Source organism: Pezoporus wallicus, unplaced genomic scaffold, assembly GCF_028554395.1.
Source record: "Pezoporus wallicus isolate ANWC-B61680 ecotype Strahan unplaced genomic scaffold, APGP_CSIRO_Pwel_v1 contig_9913, whole genome shotgun sequence".
Taxonomy (NCBI): Eukaryota; Metazoa; Chordata; class Aves; order Psittaciformes; family Psittacidae; genus Pezoporus; species Pezoporus wallicus.
Window position 1 is genome coordinate 305,796 of NW_026640215.1, and position 18,801 is coordinate 324,596.

At 50.2% G+C, this 18,801-nt stretch overlaps 1 protein-coding gene across 4 annotated transcripts in view; it reads right to left on the minus strand.

Annotated features, from left to right (window-relative positions):
- Positions 1–15,453: 15,453 nt before the first annotated feature.
- Positions 15,454–18,801, minus strand: part of ZMAT4 (zinc finger matrin-type 4) — a 56,458-nt gene continuing 53,110 nt past the window's right edge. For all 4 annotated transcript variants that reach the window (XM_057418124.1, XM_057418122.1, XM_057418121.1 and 1 more), the window contains one exon: positions 15,454–15,912. In XM_057418124.1, the coding sequence (XP_057274107.1) occupies positions 15,897–15,912 (16 nt within the window). In that variant the 3' untranslated portion in view covers positions 15,454–15,896. The remainder of the gene's footprint in view (positions 15,913–18,801) is intronic.

Here is an 18,801-nt window from a genome sequence, read left to right on the forward strand (position 1 = left end):
GGGGAATCTCTCAGCTTTAACTGAAATCCTTTTACCATCTCGAAAACAATGCAAGTCACTCTATAGGGTAACTTCTAAGCTTACACGAGCAGCGAATAAACCCTTTGCAGAAGTGGTGAGAGCACATTTACCTCTATAACCCTCAGTGCAGAAGGAAGCAGTTCCATGTGCACACGAAGCTGAGCACCACCAAACACCCTGTGAAAGGACGAGGAGGGAAGATGAAGAACTGAACCTTGCTGATGGAGTCCAGATTGGAAAGCATTTGTGGATGGTAAGGGGCTTGGGGTCTCTTCAACGTGTTACAGGTTACAGTTCATGCGTCACAGTTGAACTGCATTTGCCCTCCAGCCTTTCCATTGAAAGTAAAGCAGAAGCCAGCACTTGCAGAATGGAAATGAGAAATTCTCCTAAAGAGGAAAGTGCTGGGTTTGGAGAGGAAGAAGAGTTATTGCCAAAAATACCCTAAAGAGGGGATGTGCTTCATCCCATATTGATCCCAGAGGCCAAACGTGAGTTATTTGGCCCTTTCAAAATGATCCATCACTGGAGGTGAAACCTGCAGCTCATTGCAGAGCTCAGGCCTGAAACTGAGACATGAGGGTGAAAAGCCTGAGCTTGGGGAATTCAGACTGAGCAGTTCAGGGCTCTTTCCCTCGAATTCTGCCCTGTGACTCCACTGGTGGGAGCTGCTCTGACACAGGTCCCTGCTGGATTCATTGGTGGTCCAGAGAAAGGACTTTATCTCCAGGCTACAGGATTCACACCTTCATGACCAATAATGAAGAAATACCAGCTGGGAATAAATACCCTGCTCTTTCCCAAGGCATCTGCAACTCGGTTTTACCTTAAGTTTCTACAATAGAATAAACCACCAAAGACTCATCACTCTCTGCTGTCTCTAGTTCCTCTCTAACACCTTGCCTGGTTAGAGTGGTCGCTGATCAGCGCTTTCCCCATGTATTACTGCCACTGCTGTGTGCACCTCCCATGGAAACAGCCCTTTCTCCATCCCCACTGGCTGCTCCTCCCTTAGCTCCCCATTCACCATCCTCAGAGACAGGCTCCACATAGACCATAACCCATCTCCTTCCATTGAAGGCACACCTCACCCTCTCTTGCACCCAATGCCTCAGTCATTGACTTATAGAGTCTGCTCGCTGCAGCTCAGGAGTATTAAAGGTCCTGATTGCGCTTTCAGATGAATTATAATGCACTTTCTGCAGAGCTATGAATAGGAGGTATTTCCATAAGAAACCAGGAGGAAGACAGCCATTCTTGCCATGTGAATAATAGATAGCATCCCAAACCTAGACAGAAAAAGGCTGAGCAGGCTTTCAATCACAAATCCCAGCACTGATGGGAGGGGGGGAGCTGGAGGCATCACCACACCAGGACACAGCCACATCCTCCCAGCCTGGCTTTGCTCACCGTTAGAAGCAGGATGAGGGCCTCGGGAGCTCTAGAGAGCAGGCAGCTGCTCTCATCAGGAAAAGTGTGCTTAATTAACACAGGAGGTTTAATTAGCTGATGCTTCTAAGGAGCTCCGAGAGCCTGAGGTGAAAGGCAGCAGATAACTGCAAAGTGGTATTATTGCATTTCACCACAAGTGATTCGTTGCTGTTAGCTCCCCCTCTTCCCATCTCTCACTGCTTTGCCTTGTTACACCTCCTTAGCACAATACCCTCTTCTTCCTCAAGCTCGGACCTCGTCCTTTGCTCCTTCTCCAAGTGCAGCTGGCGTTTGGAAGCAGCTCTGGGGCCGGAGCTGATGCTTGGAGCCAGAGCAGCAGGTCCAAGGATTGGGGACCCAGTGATGGAGCACCCCAGTGGGCTCTGCCTGGATGCCTGGGAGCATGGGGCACAGCGGGCACCCCCAGGATGTGATAACAGATCCCAGGCTTGGTGCAGGTTTTTTTGCTGCCATTAATATAAGAGCTTCTGAAGACAGCCTCACTTTGTCCCTGCTGTGGCACTGAGCATTCAGACACGCATATTCCCCTTCCCCAGCTCCTGTAAAGACCACTTGTGTGTAAAGGAGGCACCAGCCTTGATAAGCGCACACCAAAAGGCAGCGGCTTTCTGCACAGCAGGATAAGCACGTTTGGAAGGGAAAGGGGGAACGGGAGCATTGATTTTAACGGATTGCAGGGGCACAGCCCAAGCCAGGCTGCAGAAACTGCTGCGTGGGCAACTTTTAGACAGTACATTTGCAAACTTGCATGCCCAGAAAGTAATAAGCTTTAATGCGGGTCTCAAATGGAAACGCGACCAGCAGCTTTCAGTTCTAATCTAATAGCCATGGTGGGTTCGTAAAGCGCTGCAGGCACAGGAAATGTTGCTGGGGACTCATTGGTGTAAGAAACCCGAACACCGGGGATAAGAACTGTGCCACAGGCAAGAGCGCTGCTACTGTGGAGCAACCGGTGGTGTGCTTTGGCAAACAGCGCCTGCAAGCAAACGCGATCGTTTACTAGCGTTAAAGACACCTCAAAGCACTTCTAATTGCAGGGATGAGGCCAGGAGGAGCCAACAAAAAGCAGCTGCAGGGGGAGGACCTGGAACCTGCCCGTTTGCCATTGAAGATGCTTGTTTTCCTGCTAAACGCATGTTCAGGCACGTTACAGAGGGATACAGGGATCGAGTGGCACACTTTAGATGTGCATTTTTGGCCGTTCGGTAATTATTCCTTAATGAGCTCTTCATTAGGGACTGCAGTGATGGGACAAGGGGTGATGGGTTCAAACTGGAACAGGGGGAGTTCAGGCTGGAGATAAGGAAGGAGCTCCTTATTGTGAGGGTGCTGCGCTACAACCACTGCAGCAATCCCTGCTTTCCTCTCTTAGAGAAAGCAGAAACCAGCTTCACAGAGCTGCCACTTACAACGTTTCTGGCAGAGATTTTGGCTGGGTGGGAGCATAAACACCACTGCAACCATTACAGCAATGTTCAACGTGCAACACAGCTCCCATGGGTTTAAAGCAAGTGCTGTGGAGGTGGCTTGCATCTTGGTGTGGCTCATTCTTTGCCATGACACCGGCTCACTCTTGGGCACCTGACAGTGGTTGTGTAAATGGGTGCACTCTCACAAGGTATTAGCATGCAGCCCAAGGAAAGCCCTTGCTGGGGAATGGAGAGCATCACTGTAGTGCCTTTACATCTAACACACAAGCCAAAGGCTGCTCAGGTACTTGGGCAAGCATCCTTAACACCTCCATGGGCAGGAAACCGAAGCACAGATTGGGGGGTCAGGCATTCTTGGTTTCTTCTTTGCATCCCCCAGTGTCCCATCCGCACTGCACCACGTCACCACCACTCACCATGTCCTGTCTGCAGCCAGGACCAGCTTTCCTCACATGTGCTTTATAGTCCAGCACCCTCACACTGATGCTACCAGACAAGGATGCCAACACTTGCACCCGCTCTCACCTGATGCAGAACTGCCTTGTGCCCTGACCAGCACCTTGTTCAGAAGGATACAGGATGCTCTGACCCTCTGCTAACGGTCCTAATAAGCACACAGCCAATGGTTGCAACTTCTGTGCAGCAAGTAAACTGAATAGGGAACATTGCTGAGAAATCCTGAATCCAAGCTGTTTGTGGACATTAGAAATAGAAGAAAAAAACAGCAATAAGAAAAAGGAATCTCTATTACTCACCAGGTCTCACCTGCTTGAATGCAGTCACAACCCTTGTGCCTGTATCTGCTCAGAACCTCCAGGCTTCTCTCCCCTCAGGTCCCTGGTGCATCTTGCCAATGATCTGGTCTCATCTCCAGCTCCATCAGCATATTGTGGTCATGTACATGCTGCACCGCAGCATCACACAGCCCTAAATGCTCAGGTCCAGGTCAGGCAGTGTTTCCAGCCCATATTGCAGCACCTGGGATTTAATACGCAGCCCTGGGAGTCACCACTGGGGTTATTTACAGCTCCACTTGTCCCAAGAGCAGAATTAATCTCAGGCCTCTCAAAGTGATGTGCTGCTGGCTTATGAATAAAGTCCTGAAAGGGCAATGCCAGCTCATCCAGCTCAGTGCCAAGGCAGCTGCTGGCAGCTCGACAGCCTGTGTTAACAGAAACAGTGCATCCATCCCAGAAGATGCTGTGAACCAACCCTGGACCGCTGCTGATACAGCCAATAGCAGTGATGGCAAACAGGCTTATAAGGAAATCAAGCCCCTGGTGCCTGGCCAGGAGCTTTATGGGCAATGGTGGTAACAAGCCTGGTTCATCAGGGACCAGCTGAGCTCAAAGGTGGGGATAACCCCTCCTTCGGGACCTGCTAACCAGCAGAGCCTTGGCTTCACTTGTGAGCAGCACGCAGGCTTCAGCCTGCAGAAGGAAAACTGAGCACAGCAGCCAAGAGCACAGGGATTGTGCTGCGGATCAGACAATCTCTGCTGGACAAGCAGGAGCACTGATGTTGTGAGCTGATGGAGGGGAAAATACTCGGTATCTACAGAGTCTGCTGGTTTGGGTTGAGGCATGGATAAACACCAGCACGCCCAACAAGGGAACATCAGCACCTCTGGCACGCGGGATTCATCCCGTGGCAAATATTTGCTTCACAGGAGTCACTCAAGCTCATGTCTAGGAAGCATAAAAGCACTCTTTCTGCTGCCCTGATTTGCACTAGAAAGGGCATCCTGGGCAACGCATGGCAAATTGAAGCAGGAGCAGTAAATCTGCAAGGACAGCAATGAGTTAAAGGGTTCTGCAGCAGATCAGGCATAAAGCATCACCCAGCATGGTGCTGTTCTGTGCTGCAGTTCCAGGCCCTGTGACCTCCGGCATCCCTCTGTTGTGTATGTGAAAGCACTGGCAATAATCTGTTGAATTTCCACAGTGTCTTTCATTATAAAGCCACCTGCCCTGTCTGTGGGCTTTGGAGCAGATCCTGACGTGTGGCCACTGCTGCCCTATGAGGACGAGAGAAAGGCAGCGAGTGAAAAGCACATGCAACATCCAATTGAAACTGCAGGAGGAAATACCTGGCCCAGAAAAAGGAGGTAGAGCTTGAAGGGAGAAGAGCCAGCAGAGATTTAATGGCCCAGACTGCCTGTCTGATACAGCATCAGAAATAACAGCACATCCAGCCCACAGGAACGCCGTGCCAGGGAATGGGGCTCATCAGTGACACAGATGGAGATGCCTCAGCCGCATTCTGTCACTGGAATAAATCTTTCCAAAGAGGCCAAATGACTCAATAAGTCTTGGGCCCTTCTGTGCTCCGAGTGTCAAAGCTATTCCTGAAAACAAGTGGTTTATGTGGGAGCTGAGATCCATCACACCTTGCCTTGCACCAGCACAAACACTGCGAGGGCGTGATAACGCGCCTTGGGAGTCTGTATCTGCACTGCACAGCCCCAGCTGTGGGTATTGCAAGGGATCAAACACCACCACACATAAAAGCTGGTGCATCACTGGGCAGGATGCATGTGGGTGCTGTGAACAGGCACTGCCTGCGCCTGGCTCCTCACTGATGCTGTACCAGGGATGGGGACCTGCCTCTGGGGACCAGCGCATCCCGAAGGATGCTGCTGGTGCTGCATGGGCTGCCTGTGAGCTCACACTGATGGGCAGCCCTGGCTGCCTGTGGCTCATGGAGTGGGGAAAGCAAAGGTGCAGAGGAGTCACAGAGCATCTGCAAGTCGTATATATCCTTTAACCATGCATTTAATTAAACAGAAGCCTTGTGCTTTATATTAAAATCGCACAGCAGCTGACTGTTTAAAACACATCCGCTGAAGCCTGCCAACACGGGAATGGCTCCGGAGCTGCTCTGTGGAAAAACTTCCAAGAGAAAAAGCTCATAAATTTCTCTGAGGCCTTTCCAAATGACCCTCCCGGGTCCAGCAGCAGCCTGGTGTTGCTATGCAAAGAGAAAAGGGTCATCGGGTTTGAGTTTCAAGTGTTCCTTTATTGCTCCCCACGAACACCCTGAGGATGCTGGCAGAGCGAGGCAGGCAAGGTGGGCAGACGGCTGCTGTCTCGCTGCGTTTGCCACGGTACCCTTAGCACTGGGAGGGAGATGGATGAGTTCCTGAGCTCCACTTGTTATTCCCAGCACTGCTTCCCTGTCTCTCCTCCCAGTGGGAAGCCTCCGTGGGCTCTGTCCTTGCCAGACAGTGACTCACCGAGCTCATGTATTGGGGGAGCGCGGTGCTGGGGTCACGGTCCTGGCACGGATGATGCCCCAGCAATGCCTCCGGAACGCAGCCCATGCAGGAAGCACCAACCTCATAATGGATTTCATCTCCAAGCCCTCCAAATGATGACTGGTTCATTAAAGCAGTGAAAGGAAGCCAGTGACAAGGCCTGAATGTTAAATCCCCAGCAGGTTCAAATGAGGATGCTCTTGGCAGTAACAGGTTGTTCTGCAGCCTGGGCTGGGTGTCCCTCATTAGTGGGTGAACCAGGGCTGGAAAACTGCTGTGCTTTCCCAAATTCCTTTTCTTTTGGCCTCTGCTAGCATTGTGCTAGTGAGAGGGAATAGCCTGGCTTTGGCTGCAGGGGTGAGGAGCATTCACAGCGTGGGTCTTTCCCCATTCCCCCATCCATATTCCTGCAGAGCAAGGGGATACAAGTGGAGTTCCCACTCTGAGCACAGAGGGAACATCAGAGGAGCAGTGGGAATGGGAAAGGCTGGTGGCTATAAGGTGTGTGTGTGAACCAAACAGGCACGCCACCACTCCAGAGCATTCCCAAGGTGAGCAGTGTGTGGCTGGGGGCAAAGAGATGCAGCTGAAATCAACCTTAAACCAAGAAAACTCCAACGATACGGCACAGATTTCGGGTTATTTATTTCCTTTTGAAATACACATCTGTGATGGTCCTCACTTTGGAAATGGTACAGACACAACCTCCCTGTTCCCAGAACAGAAATCAGTGCCTTGGGTGTCCTCACATACAAAACGCACGATGCTGAATGGCAACAGAGGGGATTGTACAAGCCCTCTAACCACAGACCATACCGTGTGCAGCTCACATCTGTCAGTGACAGCTCCCATCTCTGTACAATGCCAAACAATAAACGTAGTTCAGATGATGTGAAATTAGGTGGTGGTTGTAACACTACTCAAAGCTCCCAAATTTGAAATAATACGAGGTTTATACTGCTGCATTTTACCATTTCCTACCTTTTTTTCCCTCCAACCTAATTTGTTGCCATAATTATATTGAACTGAAGCTGAATCTTTTTCCAGTCTGCATCCAGCTTGAAGCTTGTTCTTATTTCACAGCCAAAGAAGAATCTCTGTCCCCTAAAGCTTGTCCATAACTGTATCAGATACTCGAATAACTAATCAGTACATTTCACTATAAGCTTGGTCTGTATCCTTAGATCATCACTACTACAACGCTAAGTTACACAGGAGTGGTTCTGAGGGTGAAAGTCAACGGGAGCTCCAATGAGCATCACTAGTGCTGTGATTACAGCCAGAAAGCAATGGGTATATGGACCCTGTGTCCCACAACCCGATCACAGCGCCCAGACACCGGCTCCTCACTCACCTCCGATCCTGGTTCCTCTGCTCCACCACCTCTGGCCCCACTGAGCAATGTGACAGCATGGGCAGGTCTGACCTGGAGCCAGCGGGAGGCAGCTGGGTTTGTAGATGCACGCAGTGATTTCCATTAGCAGGAGGAGCAGGCTGTCTGCACCGCAGCCTGCTCCCAGCTGAGCCAGCACCACGGGCATGAACAGCCACCAGCTGATGCCTTCCCTGCCCCGAGCTCTAGGGCAGCACCAGGAGAGACGCAGGGACCCGGCTCCATCCTTGTGTGGCTGCACAGCCCCGGCTCTGGAGGCTTTACCAGGGAAGAAACGGCAGCATCCGATGCTGCTGGTCCTCGCCTTGTGCTGCGCTCGCTGCGGTACATTCGATCGTGTCATTGCCCTTCTCCAAGAGCGGTACCAAAACTGATGTGCGAAGGGTGAAACGACAGAGATCCTCTGGGCAGCAGCTTTGGATCAAGCAGTGATTTATTGGTGTGGTGTCCTCTGAAACAACCAAAACACCCCCCACACGCACACAGGGGGCAGGGGGTCTCCCTCACCCCAGCTCTGGAGTCAACTTGTCCAAGCCCTGCTCAAGCAGGGCCACTTAGGGCCTTGAGGGCTTCCAAGTATATCCAAGGACAGAGACTCCACCAGCTCCCTGTGTGATTGCTGAGTGGGGGGGTTCATGGTGGGGCTGTTGTCCTGGACTAGGCTGGGATGCTTTTGCTCACCATCATCCTTCCAAAGGGAAGGGTTACACGAGCACAAAGGATGTTAACGTCCCTCTGGGCACTTGCAGCACATGGGGAAGGGCTCTGGGCTGATCTGGGGACCAGTGATGGGTTTGTGTGAGCTCAGTGGGGCTGGAGCACATCCCATGTCCCTGCAGAGCTGATGCCTAGAAAACACCAGTGGCTCCTACCCAAGAAGTGCTGAAGCCAGGGGGTTGGGAGAAGGAAATAAACAGGCCAGAAGGAAACAAGACTTTGCTCGCAAGAGCAGAAAGTCTCTGATTTAGCCTTCTTGTAGGCACTCACTGCTAAATGGCCATAGATGTAATGCTCAGGATGACATTCAAAATCAAGATGAGTTTTACCAAAGTGCTGTTTCCCATGGGTAAAGCAGGGCTTGTCTGCTTTTCTGGTGCAAATATCTTAATAGGTTGTCTTAAGGAGCTTCCCAGGTCACATCAGTGCTTGTTGGGCTGTATCAGAGACTGCACTGATTTATACTGCCCTGCTTATCAGCCCTGCTTCACTGCCCACGGAGTGAAATCACTAGAAAAGAGCATCTCTCCTTTTAGCTCTGCTCCATACGGTTTTAGCTCAGGGGTGATGTTGGTTTCCTCTACGAGTTGCTTTACTTTAGCTCTTGGCAGCCAGGAAAGCACACGCATCCTGCCTTTTAGTGTGCCTTTTCCTATTTGACTCAGTGGAGTGACACAGCACAAATCACCATCTAATTCCATCAGTGGTGAAGCAGAACACAGTGGTCACTCAGCCACCTTTCGGTCTCGTTCTGGGTGATGGATCCTGAGTCAGCGCAGCGCCAGCACACACAGCTTGACACTGATGGGTGCAGGAGCTGCATCAAATCCACATGGGATCCAGATGGAATTTTGCAGGATGTTGGCCATTCCCTCGGCCCAAGTCAAGGCAAAGCAAACCTGAGGATTTGGGATCGGGGCGGGGGGGGAGTTGTTTGGTTTCAGTTAGCATTGCCTTTTTGCTGAGGTTCACGTCAATGCATCGCCGTGCTAATGAACCGAAAACCTACATTAGGAAGTGACTCACAGTGGGGGAAGCGATGGAGACAGCGCTCCCGGTGATTTAGAGGTGCATGATCTAAGCTGGACTCAGGCCAGACCTCTCTGAAGGTGCGTGTGGTGCTTAAACCTGCAGGGAGAGCGGAAGGCAGGGGGTTGAGCAGTCGGTGCCTCGCACTGCTTTCAAGGGCAGGTTCAAGGAAGAATCCACATGGCACCTATTAAAACAAAAGCCCCCTCCCAGCAGCCTCAACCAGAACACCCAGAGCCACAAACGGCTCCGTTTCCGTGCTCTGCAAGGCCAGGCATGAAGGCAGCATCCTCACAGAGCCCACCCGGGGTCCCCAGTCAGCCCTGGCTGCACCATCCCAACCCTGGCTCCAGCAAGGGTGCTGTTCCATTAGTTAATGCCCTTGCCCCTGTTTGAGACCACATTCCCCAGCAAAGATAATAATTCCCTCATTAGGAGAAGCTATTGAATCAATAGCACAGAGTTGTGAGTGAATTGAGGTCATTGTCTGTTGAGATCAGCATTAGTCTCATTAAAAAGTACGTGGAGTGGGACTTCACAGAAGACACTGTTCTGAACCTATTTCATATAATAGGTTCTGATCCTGTTTCACTATTTCTTCCTTTCTGGAGAGAAAGGCTCGTTCTGATCTATTTCTGACCACCAGCTACCTTTGAAAAACCCCCTTCCAACCCCTCGGTGTTCATTTCTCTTCACAGAGCAGCATTCTTCCATCAAAACCCCCTTACACCGAGCCTGGAGACCGCACAGAACGGGTGGATGGATGGATAGCAACAGGGTCTGCTGTGCTCTGCCATTGGGAGGTGATGCTGGAGCTGATGTGGGGCTGCTCTGCCTCCCCCATCCCTTTTCCAGCGCCTACAAGATGCAGGGTGGGAATCGGGATGGAGCCAGAGGTTCCCATCAGAGCTGGACCAATTGCAATGGAAGAGCCACCACTGGCTCCTGGCTCGGATGCAGCTGAGGGCTGCCGCATCCTATCAAAGTAAGCCAAGGTTACCCTGGATGGTTGTTGCTGTGGGCTGACAAGGTGCAAACCAGCTTTTATTGTCTTCTCCCCATAACATTATTGCTGTTGTTACAGGCTGGGGCGGGGGGGGGGCAAGCTGCCAAAGCACCACAGGTTTTGATAGAAGCAATTTCTTAACCCATGAACTTAGAGGAGGTTTTATGCTGTGGAAAACTATAGCCCTCGTTTGCAGGAGCGAGGGAAAGCACAAAATATGGGCCTAACTGAACGCCTGAAGGATTGGTTAAGGCTCAGTTAGGCTGCCTGGTGAAATAAAGGCTTTCCACAAGCATCCACTGCGTGCTCACACAGAGCCAGTGTTGCCAACCACCACATTTGGACTCATTCAGTTGTTTCCATTTACATGGTAACTGCTATGATTATATCAATGGATTGGAAGGCTGGAGCGAAACACCCATCCCACACCTTTGCTTGGGCTCATTTTCTCCAGCCACTTTTCCATACAGCGAATGCTTGCAGGCTTTATTCCTGCTCCCTTTGTCCCGCGCAGCCGGCGGTGGGTGGGCTGCAGGAGCTGCACGGTTCCCAGGCGCTTCCTTTCTTCTGGAGCTGGTGTGATTGAATCCCCTTCATTCTGCGCTGCCTCCCTGCTCCCTCAGGCCGGGAGCTTCCTCTTTCAAAGCACTGTCACTCAGTATTTACACAGCATTTACACGAGGGGTGCCTGTTCCGGGCTGCTGCTGGCCCTTTGCACAGCGGAAGGGATGCTCCAGGCATTGATAGCGGTTTCCCCATCTTCTGCTCTGCTCTTCGCAGCACAATGAGAGGTTGGAGCAGGGGGACCTTGTTTTCTGCTGCAGGAGCTTGGAGCTCTCCCTTTGCTCCTCGTCAGCATCAGTGAGCAGCTTTGCTGGCAGAGAACGGGGGAAATAATATCTCTTATCTCCTTGTTCTCCCTTCCAAATGTCCTTTCCTGTCTGTGCCCTTGGATCCCAGATCAGCGACTGTGCGCAGAGCTCGTTCTGAGCCCAGCCTTTTACCATTTGACATGTCAAAAATGCTCAGCAAAAAGGGGATGTTCAGGCTGTCTTGGAGGTGTCACAACAGGCACAAAATCCTGTTAAAACAGTCCTTGTTGTAAATGCATCCACAGAGCTATTAAGAGAAAAATAAAGGCAGAGATAAATAAAGATAGAGGCAGAGAATGACAGATCCTAAAGCAGATCCTGTGGTACCCGCAGTGCTGGTGACGATGCATTTTACTTCTAAAGCTTGGCATCCATGGTCACCATGTCAAAAAGGGGGTGAAAGTGGACAAGACCGTCCTGGAGAGATGCTGAGCATCAGCTGCCCCTGTTCTGCCCCATCCTGCAGCTAAACCCCCGTCTGCAACCCTGCTGTTGGAGGGTATGAAGTGAGGTCCTGGCAAGAGTACAAGGCAGCCGCACTTGGAGATGTGTTTAGTATCACTGGCAGCATCGTGAGATGCACAAAGGTTCAGGGAAAATGAGGATATGATACAGAGAAGGAATTTTATAGAGTTTGCCTCTGATCTCCTGTATAACATACAGATGCTCTGCATGGAAAACGCAGAATATACATACAAATGTTTTCGCTCCTCAATTTAAAGCAACATTGGGGGATGCGGTGGTTGTGCTGCATCTGTTCTCAAAGAGCTCTGATCTATCTGCAGACAGTGTTTAAGCCCGGGGTGCTGGACTAGCCTCAACATCAGAGGAGAGCATGCAATCTGGAGGCATTTCTGCAGGGATCACTGACTTAGAGATTTGTCTTTTTATGTCCTGGTTTGGAAGCCTTATGAACTTGGGGAAAGCAAGAGATCAGAAGGATTTAGGGACTGAAGCCCGATTGACTGGACCAGGACAGTATTGGCACCAAATAGCACACAGCTCCAACTGCTCCAGATGGGAACAGGATGGAGCAGGGGGATGTGATGGGGCACCTCAAGCTCATGCCTCTTGCTTACTGGGGCTGGTGGGATGTAGCACTGACCCTCTGCTCTTGCCTATGCGCAGCTTTGAGGTGGCACTGGAGAAACCACCCACTGAAAGCTACCGGAGTGGCAGAAACACCTTGATTTACCTAAATCAGAGGCAGATCCTCTGCCTTTGGTTGTTCTCTTAGACCAAGCAAAGCACCAACCCCAGGCCCAGCCAGCCAGGTAAGAACAAAGCCAGCCAGGCTCATACAGGCTGAGCTCAGCCCAGCTCACTGCAGCAGCAGCAGAGCTGGCTCCCACCTGCCTAGGGGAAGAGAGAGTATTGGTGCTGTCATTAATCTGTTGCAATTAGCTTGCAGTGATTACTTAAGCACACAAGGTAGATGGGGTTTTCCCCTCTCCTGGTAAAATCCCAGCCTGGGGGAAGGTGCAGAGGCTGCAGGAAGGATTTGGGGGGGAAGGAGGCTGCACTCGCATGAATGATGCGCTCCAGTTCCGTAAATCACTGTCTCTGTAAAGAGGCAGTTTAGCTTCAGGAACACTGGCATCTTATGCTGCTACCCAAAACACAGTAAGTGGAACAGCCCCACAGCTATGAAAGCTAAGGAGATGCTTACTCGTCTGTGAACAACCCATTCTCCTCCACACATGAAAGGCATCGATGCAAGAGCACAGATTAATCATATTGAGCTTCGTCAGTGTCTTTTACTGTCCCCGCAGAGTAAACAATTACTCTGCAGTGCCTCTGACCCTTCCCTGCGCTCCACTGAAGGCACAAGAGCATCCCGCAGCCCAGCCCAGCAAAGGTCTCTCCTCCAACTCAGTTCCTTCTCTCTGCTTACATCCCTTAGCAAGGCAGAAGAACGGAGGTGCTGCTGGGCACAGACCTGGAGCGCAGTGCAAGGGATAACCCTCTACCGTGAGCTTCCAGCAGGAGGAAGCTGTGGGTGCAGGAGCGCAAGGGGAATGGCACATGCACAAATCCAAGAGTATTGCCTATGTGAGCATGAGCTCACAGCTCAAACACACACGTTAGGGCCCTGCCCTCACACCATCTGTAACCTCTGAAACCACACACATGATGCTATTCATCCTCATTTCCCCAGACGTGAAGATGCGATAGCGTTGCTCTGTTGTCAGGCAGCTATTATCCAGATGTAGCACATCCCTTTGATTAAACACCAAATGAAGATAAAGCACTGAACATTGCCTATTAAGTCTATTTGCCAACAGATTTCATGTGTTATGGCAAAAAAAAAACCCAAACCCAAATCACAGGAGTCTCATTTGTTCTTAGAGCAGAAGGGGTCTATTTAGTCTTCACTGCTGGCAAGCAACGTATCATGGGCATCTGCGGAGCAACATTTATTATTGATCTGCCTCCTTATTTAGGATAATTATTTCTCTTCTCTCCTTAAGATCTGGAAAAAGTAATTTAAAAGTAAATCTGTTCAGATTGGGCTTCTAATTGCTTCTGCTGGTGGAGTCCTACAGGTATCAGCATTGGCTTCAGGACAGCTTCGTAGTGTGTGCTGCCTTCTGACTTCATGACTTGCAATATTCCCTTTCCCCATGGTATGGCTCAGCACAGCTTTACAGCGAGGCTGCCTTGGTTTCACCTGCAATGTGCCTCCTTCTGCGAGCCCTTTGGGTGCTGCTTCCCTCAAAAGGAGACTGATCAAGGTCGTTGGGCAGCACCCACAGCATCCCCTGCCATGGAGCTTGGAATCTTACGGACCACCATAATACAAGTGTACAATAATAGTAATAACTCCATGAACATACACCATGACTCTTGGATTACAACCGCAGTTTTCCAAGTGACGTGCCCAAACATCTCTCACCTGAACCATACAGCGTTGCTCAACACCAAAATGCAGAGCAACACACTCTGCTTTGGTTTATTAAGGTGCAGCAAAGCGGATGGAGGACACAGATTCCTCATGTACCCATTTGTTCGCGTGGCAGACAACTCACAGACCTGCAGACCATGATTCTGAGCTGTGGCTTAAATGCTTCCTCAATGCACAGCCAGCAGCAGGAGGTCACAGCTCTTCCTTGAGATGCTGGAGAAGTGGATTTGCACCTTGCTGGAGCTGCTGGGAAATGAACTGATGGATCCGTACAAATCACTGCTCCCTTCCAAAGACGCAGCCTCTAGCAGTGTATGCACAAAGGAAATGGCAAAGGCTGTTATTTCAGAGATGCAGAAGTAGGGAAATGGCCAGAGTCTCAAAGAATTGTGCTACTACACATACACAAACCCACCAGACAGAGAGCTCTTTAATGACAAGGTGCTTAACCTCTAGCAGCATTCACAAGACAGGTTCTCTGCATGCAAAGCTCACTCACCACATTTGTGCCCCAGGGCACGGGGAGGTTTGGTTTGCATCACTCGTGGTACCCATGAGAAACTGGATCACGGTCGCTGCAGCTCTTTGCATTGCGGCAGGTGAGGTCTCTTTGTGCTGACTGCAGTAGGAAAGCTAAAATCCTTGTGAGCTCCCTCTTCCCAGTGCATTGAGTCACTTTTGCTTCTGCTCCCCCCAAAGCCAGCGAGGAATAAACAGCTCCCTACAGAGCAGCCCCAGGCTGCTGCAGGCTGAGGCCTCTGCACACCACTGGTCCTCTTGGAGTTAGGGCTGGGTCTCAGTCCACTTTTGCTGCTTTAAATCCTTTGAGTTTTTCCTCTCTGTGAGCAAGGACCCCCGAGCATCGCTCCCTGCTATGGGCCCTGCCTGCAGAGCCATCAAACGGGGTCCTTCATGGGTGCTGGTACCCTGCTGGAGGGGTTCCAGTGACACCCAGCACCCGGAGCATCCCCAGCACCTCCAGCTCCCTGCAGACCTGACCCTGAAAAATGCTTCACCTCTTGCAGCACCAGCACAGATGCAGGGTACAGGGGTTCTGATGCAGGGAAACCTTTGGTCCAAGCCCTCTGGGAGATGCTGGAGCTCGGTGGGAGGCTCCACAGCATCCAGGGATGCAGGCAGCAGAGCTTTGGGGTCGCATCAACAACGGCGATGAAGCAAACAGCTCCCATCCAGCCTGTAGGAAACCTACTGGCAGGAAAAGGATTTCATGCTTTCATTTGAGTTTTCTTTGCTCACTGAACCATTTGTTTCACTGAAGTCAAAGAGGGAAGGAAAAGGATTCATCCACTCTACAATCCCCGGGATTGATTTTTTTTGCTGCTCTTTATGTGTTGACACAAACCATGCTGGAGAAGGTGAAGAAAGTATGTTTATTTCTGCTCGAAGACTGATTACATCACTATCATGGATAATGTAATAGAATAGCTTTATACCCTTGGGAGAAACCTAAGAATAAATATGAAAAAGTAAAAGATTTTGTTTCCACTGTCTCTGAAGATGAGTGATGATTAAGTGCTGTATTTACAGGGGAGTTATCATACTCTAGGCTCTGTGCTGAATAAATATTATCTTGAAAGGCTAAAAAAGTCCATTGAAATAGTTGAACTCACCACAAAATTAAAAAAAAAAACCCAAAAAAATACTATCCATGTGTTTGTCCCAAGCGAAGGTTAGTGACGGGTTAATAACCGAATCCACACGGGATCATTGTCCAAGAAAGGAGCCTCTCCCTGCTCACCAGGTCCCCTCGCAGAAGCAGCCTGGGTGGTTTGCCTTGTCTCGACTGATGAACTACTACTGGTTCTTCAGGCTGCAAGACACAAGTGAAGCACAAGTCACCCTGTGGTCCAGAGCTGGGCTCTGGGCGCTTCCAGCCTTCCCAGCAGCATCCATCCTGCTGCTCTTCCCATCAGATGGTGCCACCTCCCACCCGCTTCTTCCAGCAACTGGAGCTCCAGAGGAACCAGCACTAAGGCAGATCTGAAGAGAATGGGTCCTAAGGGAAACCTGCAGCTTTCTTTGTAATGGATCATGGAATACAGAATAATGGAATGGTTTGGGTTGGGAAGGACCTGGAGATCATCCAGTTCCAACCCCTGCTATGGGCAGGGACACCTCACACTAGACCGTGTCACCCAAGGCTCTGTCCAACCTGGCCTTGAACGCTGCCAGGGATGGGGCATTTACCACTTCTCTGGGCACCCTGTGCCAGTGCCTCATCATCCTCACAGTAAAGAACTTCCCTATATCCAACCTGAACTTCCCCTGTTTCAGTTTGAACCCATCACCCCTTGTCCTACCTCTACAGCCCCTGATGAACAGATGGCTAAAGCCAATTTTATGTGAGCGAAAAGGAGACTTCAGTCCTAAACAAAACACACAGAAACTCTTTGTATCTAAAACATGTTGGTGAGTTTAAGGCCAGTTTTGTGTTTTATGAAAGAAAACTGCTGTAAGAGGCCGAAAAAAGCATGCTTTCTTTAGGTCCTCAAGTTACTCTACAGCAGCATTGGCGAGCTCAGGGTTACACTTTGGGCATCAGCCCAGTGCTTGTGCTTCACATTAAAACAATCCATATACCAACACCATGAAACAAAGATGCACGAACCATCCCGGGGCTTCCAAACCATGATCAAACCAGAAGGTATCAGAAATACCTTTATTTTCACTTACATTAAAAGGGCACAGAGACAATTCAATCCTATAATGAGAGAAAGTATTACACACTCTCTCCTCATAAGCAATGTAGTTATTCAGCTGCTCTCTGGCACTGAAATAATGACAGATTAAAATGCCTTTCAATTCCATATACCTTTTAGAGCTATTCATCTTCTGGAGTTATTATCTCTCTGAAGGCTTCTTTACATTGAGGGCATCAGCCACTATAGGTTACAGAAAGCACACGGAATTTGTTGCTGCTACCAATATAAGAGTTGCCTTCATCAAGGGAAGAAAAAAGGCATTTGGCTTGGTTGTAAAACACAGGGTACAACTCAAATACTGACTACCACCTCTTGAATGTACTGGGAATCTTGCATCAAGGAGCGCATTGGGTCAGGCTGAGGATGTGCAGAAGGGAGCTCAACCTCCCACCACCAAGGATGGGGCTGGAAAGGTCCAGGGGAAACATAAAGAGCACAAAGCAATGAAATGAAACGCAATTTGACATAAAGAAATAACAAAATCTGACACAGAAGTCAGCCCAGGAAGCACCAAAGCCTTCCTCTAGTCCAGGAAATAGCCCCCAGGAAACATCCCTCATCACATCCCACAACCAGGAGCTGTCACAGGCTGTAAATACTTGTTTACTCCATCTAAAATAGGCTGAAAGCGCGATGGGATCGCAGTCGTAGTGGAGGGGGACACTTCTCCGGGTACCACAGTCACGCTGTTGTGATTAGCTCTGCTCTCCGACTAGCTGAGAGCTTGTGTTAATAAACGTGATTCCAATGAGACATCTGTGCTCTCAATCAGAAAACAGAAGAGAAAAGCCTTGCCCAGGCATCAAGCCCGCTGTCGTTTGCTCCTCAGCAACTCTGGGCTTTCCCCAGGTAAAGGGATGTGCAGAAAGGTCTTCAGAGCACACCCTCCAAACTCGGAAGGACCATTCTCAACCCCCAGGAATTCACCTGGACTGAATGCTGCACTGCTGTCGTAGGTTGAATTGATTTTAGCCCAATGATAGCTGCAGGCTTGGGTCGCCTTCTCTGCAGAAACCCTAAAACTAATCAGAAAGCGAGAGTTTGAAAGGGAAGCCTAGACATGTATTAGCATCTATGAATGTGTAAATGAGTGGTTATGAAACCCCAGAATATATTTGTGAGCTCTAGATATGGCAGAGAGGTCTGGCTGATCAAAGAGACAAAATAAAGGCGAGAAGACAAAATTCCTCTGCATGGAGGTGGGAATCATCATCCCCATAGAGTCAGACTCTTAATTACTAGGGCTGGAGCTCAGCCTCCAATTGCTGACAGCCAAGAGGGTGGGGGACTGCTCCCAACTCTCACTCCCCAACACATTATTATAGCCCAGAGATGGCACTTACATCAAACGTGGGTCTGGGCTCTGGTGCTCTGCCAACAGCATCTCTGTTCCTTTCATCCCCAAGCCCCTGAGGAGCTACTTCAGACCTGGATCCGGAGCCTCTGGGGCATCTTCCCCAGACACAGCTCTTCTCTCCCTGGTGCAGCGATGAACAGAGCACCCGGTCCCCATCCCACGTCTGCATGTGCTGGTTAGAGGAGGGCAGTGATTTCGCAAAGCCCTAAATTAGCATTCACACACTTTGACCCCAGAATTCCAATATCCCCCGGCTTCTTTTATGACAACGTGGGGTTTTAACTCCCTGTTGCGTGTTGCAAATCGCTGTCAGCGCTGATTTGGGAACTTTGCCATTTACATAAACCAGGAAAGAGGGAAGTTTCTTTACTTCACAAGCAGTAAGGGAAAAGGTTGGCACGTGATGCTCTCCTGGTGTTCAGACATAACGTGCCCTCTTTCCCCATGAGCTGGTATTCCAGATGCCACTGAAAGGGAGCCAGTGATGGTGCCTTGCACCTTGCTCCTCATCCTGCTGCTCCTCTGCTCACTGGCATGGAAAGCAATCAAACAATGGCTCGATCATCTCCACACATTCATAAATCCCTAATTAAAGGGTTAGTGCTCCCGCAGATATTCCAGAGTCCAGTCCTATTCCAAA